The sequence below is a fragment of the Daphnia magna genome, linkage group LG2 (assembly GCF_020631705.1).
Source record: "Daphnia magna isolate NIES linkage group LG2, ASM2063170v1.1, whole genome shotgun sequence".
In the NCBI taxonomy this organism is placed as follows: Eukaryota; Metazoa; Arthropoda; class Branchiopoda; order Diplostraca; family Daphniidae; genus Daphnia; species Daphnia magna.
In genome coordinates this window covers 2,670,014-2,683,029 of record NC_059183.1, presented here as the reverse complement: position 1 = coordinate 2,683,029, position 13,016 = coordinate 2,670,014, and the positions used below count along the sequence as shown (strand labels likewise).

At 43.9% G+C, this 13,016-nt stretch overlaps 1 protein-coding gene across 3 annotated transcripts; it reads right to left on the bottom strand.

The window, feature by feature from the left end:
- Positions 1–377: 377 nt before the first annotated feature.
- LOC116935749 (mucin-12) lies at positions 378–11,400 on the bottom strand. Of its 3 annotated transcripts, none has more exons than XM_045170223.1 (12): positions 11,016–11,400; positions 8,705–8,846; positions 8,440–8,604; positions 7,989–8,227; positions 7,805–7,875; positions 7,606–7,719; positions 7,397–7,499; positions 7,152–7,310; positions 6,897–7,022; positions 5,242–6,823; positions 4,943–5,086; positions 378–4,882 (listed from the first exon to the last, which is right to left on the bottom strand). In XM_045170223.1, exons 2-12 carry the CDS (start codon positions 8,775–8,777, stop codon positions 1,176–1,178), a joined length of 6,483 nt encoding a protein of 2,160 aa, XP_045026158.1. In that variant the 5' UTR covers positions 8,778–8,846; positions 11,016–11,400; the 3' UTR covers positions 378–1,175. The 3 variants fall into 3 exon arrangements, with proteins under 3 accessions (XP_045026158.1, XP_045026159.1, XP_045026160.1); XM_045170224.1 differs by having other exon boundaries at positions 8,440–8,601; XM_045170225.1 differs by having other exon boundaries at positions 8,440–8,595.
- Positions 11,401–13,016: the final 1,616 nt, after the last annotated feature.

Here is a 13,016-nt window from a genome sequence, read left to right as displayed (position 1 = left end):
ACTCCAGCCACTTCCCTGAGCCCGTCATCCAGACACACCCACACACCCACGCATCCAACACATGTGACCCCCCCCCCCCACTCTCACGGAAGGATTGACCCCGATCATTTAAACCGAAAATAGTTGGGTGACTTCAGTAGGGTTTTAGGTCGAAGGATATGCAACGAGATCTCGTATGGGTAGAAGAGGAGGTTTGGACTGGTCTCTCCGTTTCGGATATTTTTACCTGCTGACAAGTGGCGTCAGATGTCTCCACTGCGGCCACCACACACATACAACACCACACACGTTCTTGTGCGTGACAATACATACAATTCATAAAATTTGTGTTCACGATGCATTTTGGTTGTATTAAGAAAATTCCTAATCAACTGTTATTGATGCCCGAAACTGGTGTATTATAGAATAAGCTTTATGTATATACAATACCCACAAAGATTTTACCAGGTAAAAAAACTCTCACACTGTTCTGTTGAAATAAATAATAGTAGAGATTTCTTCATTGTCTTCCGTTCCAAAGCCGGAATGAGGAAGTAGATCTCAGGCATGTTTTAAAACTTTTTGACGTGCATGAGCATTTAGTAAATGGCCCTGGGAAAATTCTTATGTCATTTTCATATATAACCTGTTCATGAACAATGAAAAGCTAGCTAAATTACTTACTCAAATACCAAGATCCAAATCAAGAGGCAGAATAAATGCACACAAATTTATAGTAAATGTACGCAAGTGTCGTACATGAAACTGACAACCCCTTAATTCGTAAAAATGCTATAGAGTGGGATCTAGGTAAGTTTCCAAGCGACTGTATGTTTCTCGGCAATTATCAAGGATATGTGAATTATAAAACTAGGGATGCAAATAAATAATTTTGTTTAGGTGCAAAAAGTAGGATTTTTGAAAGCAATGTGGTGCGATTACTATTGGTACATTTCATCTGAAATTCACCACAAATCGACGACCATCTCTTGAGATTCATACGATTTTCAATCAAATAAAGCCAATAGTTCTAGAAAAGGAATCTCAGATTATTTCACACCCGAGAGTTTATGTGTAAATCTACGTACGTAAGTATAGAATCCAATTGCAAATCTTAAAGAAAAATTAGCCCTGGAGTGTTCCCCAATATTGAGAATGCTGCCGGTAGGTCAGCAATAAACGGAGTGTCTTAAATTTCAGGCAGCTGATGGCAGCTGGGGATAGAGCTTAACAGCTTCGTGAGGAACGCAAGCGGGACCGTCCAACGGCCAGTTGCAGGCTGTTATATAGTCGTCGTATACAAGGTGAACAGGGCATTTGAATATATGTACCGTATACTGATGAATCCAACGATCCCAGTAACATTCGTAAAACTTTTGACAATCAGATGGATGACGGAAGAGACCGGCTCGAACACATACCTCCGATCCCAGTGTTTCGTTTCTTGCCGTCGCTTGGGCAACTGTAATCTTTTCCAAATACCTGTGACCATACTCCGTCCCGGTGATACCCTCTAAGCCATCATTGGAATTTTTCTTCCAAGAAGACGACGGGATTGCAGTAGTTGCCGATGTTTCGACATTGGATTGAGCAGTGAGGCCTTGATTTTCCGGCTTAGCATTGACTCTGTTCTTGATCCATTGCTTATTATTTAATTTCAAATCCTTGACGGAAGGTTGCGGTTTAGCTGGTGTTGTATGCAAAGAAGACTCGCCACCAACAGCCAGACGGTTGACTTCAACGCTGTTTGGTTTAGTGTTAATAGCGGACAAAGAGGCAGTGGTCCATTTTTCTAAAATAGCTGCTTTGTTGGTAGATGGGACTTTAACCGTGACTCTTTTGTCGCCGTAAGGTGTGTAGGCTTCATCTTTAGTTGGAAGTGGGGACACTTTGTCGTGGTAAACAGAAGCAGGGGGTGATGTCGCTGCGTCTGATTTGGATTGGCGTGTTTGAGAATCAACCCCCGTTATCGATTCTGCCTTCCGTTGTTCGGCATGACCGCGGTCTGAACCTTGGTATCGAACACGACCAATCGCATCTGAAACATCTTGTTGCTTACTACTGGCATATTCGTTTCCGTTTGCGACGCGACTGCCACCGTAAGAAATCTTGCCATTCGAAACTCTTCTGTTCGGATCTGCGTCAGCTTTTGGCCTCGCACTTGCAGGGCGGGATTGGCTCGCGGCTAGTTGAGAAGCATTGTATTTATTTTTTGTTTTGGTATCTTCTTTCAACCCGAACGTATGATCTTCAAGCTGATCGGACGTCTCGTCATCATCCTGATACCTGGAAGCGGGTGAATTAGTATTTTGGTTACTTTTTCCGTATACTCCGCCGTTTGGACCGTCCCGCGCTGTGCTATATCCTGCTGTACTGTATGCTGTCGCACTCACTGCAGCAGGAGCTCCGTGTGTCATATCACGGAGCCCGCTGGCTGCCCTGTATCCTCCGGAGCCTGGTGTTCTACTTCCAATGACTACTCGCCGAGTTTCATCGACGCCTCCTGACCCTCGCGCTCCACCGTTTCCACCTGTTCCACTTGTTCCGTCAGCTCCACCTGTCCCTCTCGTTTCACCAGCAGATCCAGTACGCCGAGATCCACTAACCTTGCCCGTTTCTTGATATGCCTGCATGGGTTGTTTTGCGTCACGCATGACATTAGTAAGTGATGAATCTGGTCGTCTGCTGGGCGCTTTTGTCGTTTTTTCACTTGGAGAACCTCGACGGAAGAGATCTTCTATATCCCATTCCGTGTCTTTAACCAATATGGCTTGGCTTTTTTCTCTGCCTTTTTGTTGTACAGATGACGTCACTCCCGAAGAATAAGATGAAGTGCCGGCTCTTGTTCCGCTTTTCACGTCACCAATTCTGTAATCTCGATTGACTTGTTGTGTTTTACTAGGTACAGCTTTGGAAGTGTACGACGAAGGGCTCAAAGTCGCTTCATTCGTCTTGCCCTGCTGTGCGCCAACACCTGCTCCGGAAACAGTCTGTCCACCGGTTGGTTCTTTGTATCCATGAACAGGGACTGCCGCTGAATTTTGTTTGTGATCATACCCATTGGCGTGGTTCTTAGCTACACTGTTAGCTGGATAGGATGGCCTCTGCCCATCTCCTGTCTCTTCCCCTTGAATGTAAGGAACAGTCAATGTCGAGGAATATCCATTTTGACTCTTGGCATCAGCTTCATGGAAATCGTAAGCAGAAGGCCCTGATGGACGAGTGGTAGGCGAACCGTAGGGTTTGTTCAATTCAGCTGAAGTAGATTCTTTGTAGATCGGCGCTGCCACGCTGTAAGGGGACCGAGTGTCGGCCTTGACGGTGGCAGCGGGTGTTTCGTATGTTGAAGGCGTAGCTTTATCGACAAACGTCTTTTCGTCGTGGACAACGGTGGTGGATGTGTCGGTGCCGGTGAATGGAGCTGTGTAAGTGGTGGTAGGGCCTATGTAGACGGGAGGAGAAACTTTGTCCACTGTTACCGATGCTTTGTAGACGGAAGAAGATTCCTCGTAAATCGGGAAAGAGGTTTTGTGGATGGACGCCGTGGTTTTATGGCCGGATACCAGAGGTTTGTAGCTAGGGTCAGCAGCTTCGGAAACTTGTCCAGGTGGCATTGTGGACGTTGCTGGATAGGATTGGATAGATGTTTTTTCGACAGCAGCACCGGTCTCCTGAACACGTACGCCAGCTTCATAGGCAGGAGCAGGAGCTTGGTAGACGGGAGCAGGAGTTTTGAAGGCAGAAGAAGGAGCTTTGTAGGCGGGAGTAGAAATTTCATAGGAAGGAGCAGCCACTTCATAGGCAGAAACAGTCGGTTGGTAGACGGGAACAGTAGCTTTGTAGGTGGGAGAAGAAGCTTCATAGGCAGGGGCAGGAGCTTCATAGGCAGGGGCAGGAGCTTGGTAGATGGGGCCAGGAGTTTTGTAGGTGGGAGAAGGAGTTTTGTAGGCTGGAGAAGGAGCTTCATAGGCAGGGGCAGGAGCTTCATAGGCAGGGGCAGGAGCTTCATAGGCAGGGGCAGGAGCTTCATAGGCAGGGGCAGGATTTTCATAGGCAGGGGCAGGGGCTTGGTAGACAGGGGAAGGAGCTTTGTAGACGGGAGAAGGAGCTTCATAGGCAGGAGCTTTATAGGCAGGTGCAGGAGCTTTATAGGCAGGTGCAGGAGCTTTATAGGCAGGTGCAGGAGCTTGGTAGACGGGGGCAGGAGTTTTGTAGGCGGGAGAAGAAACTTTGTAGGCAGGAGAAGGAGCTTCATAGGCAGGGGCAGGAGCTTCATAGGCAGGTGCAGGAGCTTGGTAGATGGGAGCAGGAGTTTTGTAGGCGGGAGAAGGAGTTTTGTAGGCAGGAGAAGGAGCTTCATAGGCAGGGGCAGGAGCTTCATAGGCAGGTGCAGGAGCTTGGTAGATGGGGCCAGGAGTTTTGTAGGCGGGAGAAGGAGTTTTGTAGGCTGGAGAAGGAGCTTCATAGGCAGGGGCAGGAGCTTCATAGGTAGGGGTATAAGCTTTGTAGGCGGGAGCAACAGCTTTGTAGGCTGGCGAAGGAGCTACATAGGCTGGAGAAGGAGCTTCATAGGCAGGGGCAGGAGCTTTGTAGGCCGGGGCAGGAGCTTCATAATGGGAAGCCGAGTCTTTATAGGCTCCAACAACAGTTTTGATGACTGAAGCAGGAGCTTCATTGAAATTTCCGGAAAGGTTTGCGGTAGAAACAGGGACTGAATAGGTAGAATATGGTCTCTTTTGATCCAAAACAGGAGCTTGGTATTGCGACTTTTCTGGTGTATAGGACAGATACGACGCTCCTGTAGTGGGAGCTTGGTAGACCGGTGCGCCGTCTGGGTATTCCGAATACCGTGAATTGTCTTTAGACGCTTCGTGTGCCGTGGCTTGGTACGAAGAAGTGGATCCTTCAAATAATTTTTGAGAATACCCAACCGTCATTTTGAAGTCGGAAAAATCTGGCTTACCTGCAGTTTTGACCAATCCAACATGCCCAACACCAGAAACATCGGAATAACCGTCATATTGTCCGCGTGCGCCTTCTGAACCTAGACCACTAGGATACACTGGAGATCCTTCCGTTCCTTCTACACCATCTTTGCCTGTTTGGACTTGAGAAGATTATATTGTTAAACATCGGCGGTAATGTACTACAGTAATAATAATAATTTGAATCATAATTTGAATAATAGTTTAAACAAAAATAAATAAATAAAAAATAAAATTTAAAAAAAGCGAGGAAAACAGTTGAATGGGAAGAGCTTACCTGGGTAACTAGAAGCACCAGTGAGTCCAGCGCCAGTGTTGTATCCAACGGTAGCATGCTGAGTTTGGGGCGAAGAAACACCGGATCCCTGGATGGGTGCAGTATATTTGCTAGATGGATCAGAGTAGGCAGACGGAAGGGCATTGTCTTTAGACCTAGTTTCACTGCGATAAATATCTAATACGCCTTTCCCATATGACCCTTGTAGTTCAGCAGTTGCGCTAGCGCTAACTGACGTAGGGCCACGGGGATAGCCTGGTGTTTGCTCGTTTCCACGATATCCAGGTGAGTTAGGCACAGACATATCTGAGGACGCAGATGTTTGGGAAGAACCCGTAGATTGGCTAGTCCGCTGATTGGCAGGTGATCCATGGGAGCCAGACGGACCACGTGAGCTGAGCCCGTAAGCCGTATCATATACGGGTGTGGTGGCTGATGGGTATTTTTGTACGTAAGACAATGGCGTCGTGCTCACGGGGTACTGTAGCTCAGAAGAAGCCGGTGAAGCGACGATGATACGGACAGGGGTAGTTTGATCAGCAATTGTTGCGGCAGGAATAGCAAGTACAAATTTGGTCTGTTTTGCGTTTGGCGATCCTGGGTAAGTGTCATCTGATGGGTCTCGGACGACTAGTCCGGCCGACTGACAGTCAATGCAACCTGTTGAAGCAACGATTTCCATGTACTGCGTCGGTCGTGGATCCTTGTAGAGATCTTCGCCGGTAACCAATTTGCCGCTAAGATAACCAGGGCTTCCAATGGCGATACCAGCCGGTTGTTTCTTCTCTAGCTGTGGCTTCGACTTGACAACGTCGATATTGCTGGTACTTCCGATGGCACCGACTGTACCGGCACCTGAACACTGCGGCACGAGCCATGGCCAGTTGCAAATCAAATTCTGTTCGTCGAAAAGAAGACCAAAGGGACAGCGGAACTCGTACTGGGTGAATGGAGAGCCATCTTTGGCGTAGTCGCGGCATGCGAAGAACCAGCGACAGTTCTCGGGATCGGCAAAGTAGCCTTCCCCTGGACAGACGAACTTGTTCATGGGGACGGGTCGAATTTCGCTGGAACCTCCACAAGGTGCTGCTTGCGAGGGCCATGTGCAGACTTCGTACCTCTCGTCGAATACTAGTCCTTCTGGACAATCGTATTCGAACACCGTAAAGTCATCGACGTACTGATCAAATTTAACGCAACGATAAAAACGGCCGCAATCCTCTGGATGGCGATAGTAGCCCTGGCGCGAGCACTGCAGGTTGCTCTCCAACGGTTGGCGAATGACGCTTGACTCTCCCGAACGGCTGACTATCCGAACGATGCGGTATGGTGAGGCCTTGACACGCTCGTTGTACAGTGGGCTGGATAACGCTGCCGCAGTGGAAGAGACGTCCTCCTGGAGACTGGTAGCCAATTGGCGCCTTGTCCGTTCACCGGATTCTTGGTAATGGAACTGTTCGTAGTAGATTTGGACGATTGATGGCTCTGTCACGTTGGCGTTGCAGCCGTGTGTCAACTTGTCGTCCATGTTGGCTGGCATCATCGCCACACCGGCAACATCACGCAGAAGAAAATATTTGGCCTACAATTGCAATTGCGATCGAAATGAAAAAATTGTGACGTCTTAAATCAATCATTTCAAGCCTGAAGCTTACCTTAATCTGGGCAGCTATTTCGTCATCGAAAGCGATCCAATCCCCTTCCTCAGAGTAGGCATACGTACCTGTTAGATCATCGTCTCTCTCGACGGTCCAATTTCCTTTGTTCAGCAATGAACACAGCTAATCGGCATTTCAAGGAAATAAATGAATATTCTCGTTTTTGTTTGGTTTTTTGTTATTCTTTTAGAAATGGACGGAGATCGGAGAGATACAGTAGAAGCGAGCGTATCAATGGCCTAAAAAACATACCTGTTCCTTGTTAATACGAAGAGGGTCTCCGACAATGGGAGATCCCGGTAGATTTTGGTGTACGTCTCTCAGACGAAACTGGACGGCAAAGGTTGGAATAGCCGCCACCACTCGATCAGATGATACGCCGAGGCTTGCCACCAAATCCAATACAGAGTCCTTCATTCAGATTCATTGAACAGGAAAACCAGTTTCGTTTACATAAAGAATTACGAGCTACCTAATAGATGAAGAAAATCGCTTACCGTGTTCAAGATATCGGAGAGTCCCATCAGGCGGCTGTGATGATAGGTCACATTGTTCGCGTCTGCCATGTCGTGAGTAGCTACGACGAATAAGTCGACAGTTCTAAAAATTAAAAAATAAATAGAAAACATTAATAAATATTAATAAAAGAAAATGAAATTAAGTTGTCGGCACACTAAGTGAGAAGCCGCATCTCTTGTTTACGCACCTTGCCAAAGGCTTCAAATCGAAGGCCTTGACCAAAAATTCTGGTGCAGTCGGTAGACGCAGAAGAATCAACGGCCGGGTCGCCTCAATCGCACCATTCTCTCCTGCGCTTGTACTTTGGGATCGCCAACCAAATGAAAATATTATAAACTTTCGTGCTCTCAAGAAAACCCGTGCGTTTTCACGTCACTAATGTCTACCTGTTCATGTCGCTAGTGGCATCCGGGTTGCTGGTGACGATAATTTTTTCCTGAAGAACCGCATGCAATTCCTTAACGGGCACATGCAATTACACAACAAAAAATGGTTTAAACAGTTAAGCTATATTGAGGCTTCAGTAACTGACAATCGTCAAGTTCAGTCAAGACGTCATAGAAACATTACCTTCATGAAAAGAACGAGGTTCGCTTTGTCTTTCTTTGAATTCTCGTCGATGCTAGGCTGCTGCCAATGGATTTCTACGCCTTCGATGAGTAGGTCGTCAATCATTCCTGCTAGGCTAGTGGCAATCGACTGAGCGGAAGAGATCGGCGCAAAATCTCCCGTTGACATGGTTAGCGAAAGTACGCGACGCAATCGGCCGCCATTTCGAGAGCCACTAGCTTTCAAGAACGCAACTAATTCTGTGAAAACCACAAAACGAAAGGACATTATAATGGTGCCATTACCTTCTCTCTCAAACCATATCCACCCGCCTTAATCTCCTACTTTTCCCGTTCTCAGTTATGAATAATTCGTGACTCACCCGTCCTCCAAATAGCCCCGTCTTAATGGTGATGATATAACATTGCAACATGCTTCTGCCACAGACGGCTGTACAAACTTGTTCAATTACCTTCGTCTAACGTGATGCTAGCGTTGATTAGGGTATTTACGGCGAACGGCACGACTAGATGGGAGCAACGACACACATCTACATGCGTTGGGAGCGATATGGAGCCATTGGCGTAGCACAATATTAACTTGTTGGGCTCCTCAATTCCATTGCATTCTTTTTTTTTTTTTCGTGCGTAAAAAAAAGAAAAAGAAAAGAGAGAAAACGTGTTCTGTTAAAATGTCTTGCTTGATAAATGCTAACTCTTGAATCATTTCAAGCTTACCTATAGACGATGTGGAAACACACCCCAAGACGAGACATCCGACGAGAATGAGATACAGACGCCAGTTATCCATTCTTCGTTTGTGCCACTTTGGTTTGCGTCTTTTTTTTTTTAGCACAAGTAACCAGGCGTTTAACGTTGCCTGAAAATAAGAATGCTGGTAAATGTTGGAAGTTTAAAACAGGTTTGCCCACTCTCAATGTCCATTGTACAAAAATAGGGCAATCCAATCGCTGTTTTTCGCAAGCGGTCTTCCAATTTCCGAAAAGTGGAAAAAACCGAAATGAAAGTACATTCCGTTTTAAAAAGATAGACGATACACCACTAAAAATGGTAGGGTTTTTTTTTATAATTTAACAATGCTGAAACTGTAACGATGTTACTGGTACAGTCAGGTCTACATTCAGGTAAATCATTCAATTGTTCTTAAAAAGTAAATATTGTTTTATTTTTCTCGTTTTTCCTGGAATAATTCATTTTTCTTCTCTGCAATTAAAAATTCAGAATTTTTTGCTGGTTTACCCAAATTAGCATATGAAAATTCTCTTGGGATACCAGTAGATGAACATCGACACGTGCACTGACAGCAAGAATAAAATAAATAAATATTATTCTTCACTTATTAGATTTTTTTTAAAGCTTTCTTAAATAGAGCCACTTATTCATTGGGTGTAAAACTCGAAAGAATCTCGTACACTTGGACGAGAATAATTTTTTTTTTTTAGAAAGAAATCACAAAATCACAGTTTGCAGTAAGAGTTGCATGGTTTTGGCATAGAAAATCATGATTCTTTAGCCCAAGAATCACAAACGAATCCCTTTTTCATTCGAGTATCAATCGTGATTCTAAAATATCCGAAAATATCGTACGCCTCGCCAAAGAGTTCTACACCCCCCGCAGTTACTATCTTGTTCCGAATTGAAACAAACGCAAACGCATCTGTTAGTATTTGATTAATGACGCAATCTGATAACTCGACAATATGTACTGGTTGGCACTCAAAGGGACTGCGTGTGGGCCTCTGCACGGTCAACCCCGGTTTTCTACCTTTTTCTCGAATATTACGTATTTCTGTTTGCAAAACTGGAATTAGATCTGCGGTGCCCTATAAAAGCGGTTTCAGTTTTTAACAGTGTGAGAATGACCCTAACAAATATGTCGTTCACAGTCCTTGCTGCAAGTGTGACCTTCTCAGTTCTCACAAATGAAATTGAAAGTAGAAATTGCCCCATGTACAGGCAATAACTTTAATGAGTAGAGATGTAGATGTTGCGCTATGAGTTCATAAAGCAAAGTTAGATGGAAAAAAGTAGAAGTAGTTCACGTGAGTAAAACATATCAAACACTTTCTCGACCAACGTAAAGTTCTCAGCTGATGTGACCTTCACTTAATCACAGACGCTTCCCTCCGTGCGAACCGCAAAACCGTGTCAGCTACGCCTACGCTTTATAACAAAAGAATTATCCGTCCTCGACAACCGAGCATTCTCTTGGTTTTCTCTTTGCCCCTTTTATTTATTTATTTTGTTTTTTAGAAGGGATAGGAGGTTGTTTTATTATTTCAAAACTTGAAAACTGGATAAGATTAGGTTTCGTAAGTTTTTGAACCCAAACATTTATTCGAGACGAAAGTAGCGTCGCGGATGGCGAGCTAGAAGCAAAATAAGAAAAAATGTCTGAGAACATCAAGTCCCTAAATTTGAAGTTGTCGATAAAATGTTGCTCTCTCACGGGATCGCGTACCACGTTCACACAAGCTTGCGAAACAGAAAGCTCTTGAACGTGCATGAACGCTAAACACTTTCTAGGCAAGATTCGTCAACAACAAAAAACCGTGAAGAGGAATTGCCCTTCATGTATTCCAAAAATCACAGCCAGTTTTGTACTGGTGGTATCCAGGTCAAAGAGTTCCAAGTATTGTCGTCAATAGCTACTGAACGACGGGAGAACTTCTACGCCAAGGTCTATTAAATCAGAAATTCACCTACTGAGACCAGCAAGTAAGCTTATGGCAGATGATGGTAGCAGTGAAAACTGGTCCAAGGCTGTTTCCAATTGCATAAGATGACTATTAAAAGGGGAGAGGTCGACACGATCAGATTCCAGTTTTCACTCGGAATTATCAGCGTATCTTTTCTTTTCAACATTTCTACAGGAATTTTTCCAACAAAAAAAAAATGTGGTATGGAATAACAAATGTTTTTGATTTCCTTTTTTTTTGGGGGAGGGGTGGTGGGAAGGGCGTTTTGAAAAACGGGATTTTTGATAATCCAACAGACAAAGAGAAGTTTAAGAACGAAATGTGCTTACCCGTTCAAATACGATGAGTGGCTGAAATTTAATAGATGAGGAGACTGGAAGAGGGTTAGGGCAAAAATGTTGTCATACGCCTACACCACACGCTCACATGCGAGATGAACAGGATATCAAAGACGGATTGATTTTTGATTTCAGTTGCTTCTTCGGTATTGTTTTGGTTTTTCGTGGGTTTTTTGTTTGTTTGTTTTTTTTTGTTTGTTTTTTTTTCCGGCAAACGGCTACCGATCAAGGCTCTCCCCCGTCTTTGAATATTGAGGGGGCAATCCTTTTTGATCTAACCGACGCCGAGAAAGAACTACCTCAACAAACTGACCGAGAAGACTCACAAGCGCAAAATATACTGCCTCGCATGAAGCGAAAGGGTTTCTGAGCACCATCACCGTAACTGTGCCCTGGTTTAAAAGGTAGAGCCTTCAGTTCAAGCCCTGCCCCCTTTTGTTGTTAGCTGTATTGCGACAAGCCAAGTTCCACTTTTCCACATTCACTTTCCAAAGGCGAGGCAGGGCATCCAAGTTGCACAAGGCGATGCCATATCCTCCAGACTTGAATGCACAAGCCTAAGAAGAAAATCATTTCTTTTAGCCCTGGATCTATCAATCCGGAGAATCTCTTATTCTATTACAGAAAAGAAAAAAAAAAGTTAATCAATTAAATAAAATAACATGGCGTGAAATAAAATAATGAAAATTAATACTAATAAATAATAACAATAATAAAACGAAAACAATGAAAAAGAACTGGAAAAGGCTACATTTTTCGTCCCTTTACTTTGTGCGAATTAGAGTCTTTATTGCCGCAAGCACCTTTTTAATAAAACCTTCTTGTGAATTTTACGTAGACAAATTTGGAAGATTTCCCAAAGAGAGGAGATCTCAAGAAACGAAGGCGACCAGTTTTGACCTTTCAATTATCTCTTCTCCGTGTCAGGCTGTGCATAACAGTACATTTTACTTTTACGTACTGTATATCGTGATGCCCTCTTCCCCTCCCCTCACCCCTTAAAAAAACAACGAAAAAAAAACAAAACAAAAAAAAACAAAAAAAAACACGGGATTATCCAAAGCATAACTAGCTTGAACAATGTAGCTATATATATAAACTTTTCCCGAAATATTCATCTGTTCTACGTCAAATGCGGATGGTAGTGTTGTTGGACTACATCAAATGGGACCGTTATTGCCTTGATCAGTACTCGATTACTGTGTATTGAGATAGAGAAACTCTGAATTGTAAACTTGGCTAATATGTTTACCATTCGAACGAAGGTAAATGAAAGTTACCTTTGTACACGAAAACATAATCCAGATTTTACTTTTCTATTGCGACATGACACTGCCATCGGCTGTGGGCAAAGTGACAACACAGCGAACTTCTGGGTAAACTTTCGAGTCTTTCGAACTACTCGGAGCCTCTGTTTAATGCCGGTGATTGCAAGAGGCATAGCAAAGAAAAGTAACAAGTAGCTAAGTAACACTAGCCATGCACTCATGTTTTCAAATGCATCGGCGATGTATCTCATTAAAGCTTTGTAAAGCGACAACTCATAATGCCTCCATTTGGCTTAAAACAGGAAAAAAACAAACATTTATGCACTATTGAAAAATGATACAAAAAGTTCAATAACATGAAATTCGACACGACTCGGATTGAGAGAATAAGAGGGAGAGAGAAAGGAACAGAATTCTCTTTACAAAAGAAACCACCGTCCCGAAAGAAACGTTAATTAGACTGATTTCATCGAACTTAAAGGTAGGTCTGCATTCAATGAAACAGAAAAAATTAAATAAATTCGAAACACATAGACGAATAGCTTAGTAAAGGATTCATTTTTACCTTCATTGGGTGTTCCCTTGTAAATTCAAAGCAATCTTAATGCGAAATGCTTTTGGACACAAAGATACAAGGTATCTCTATATCTAGAAAAACAAATCTGGAAGGAGAGTGCAGGTTTCAAAACCTGAAACAGTCGTTCTAGTGAAAAATCTAAAAGCA

Excerpts from the sequence above, each read along its gene's own strand:
- LOC116935749 (XM_045170223.1), bottom strand. The coding sequence starts at position 8,777 with ATGGATAACTGGCGTCTGTATCTCATTCTCGTCGGATGTCTCGTCTTG. Across the intron at positions 7,876-7,988 it reads ACCTCGTTCTTTTCATGAAG|GAATTGCATGCGGTTCTTCA; the intron begins GTAATGTTTCTA and ends GTGCCCGTTAAG. Across the intron at positions 4,883-4,942 it reads TGGATTGGTCAAAACTGCAG|GATCCACTTCTTCGTACCAA; the intron begins GTAAGCCAGATT and ends AATTATTTGAAG.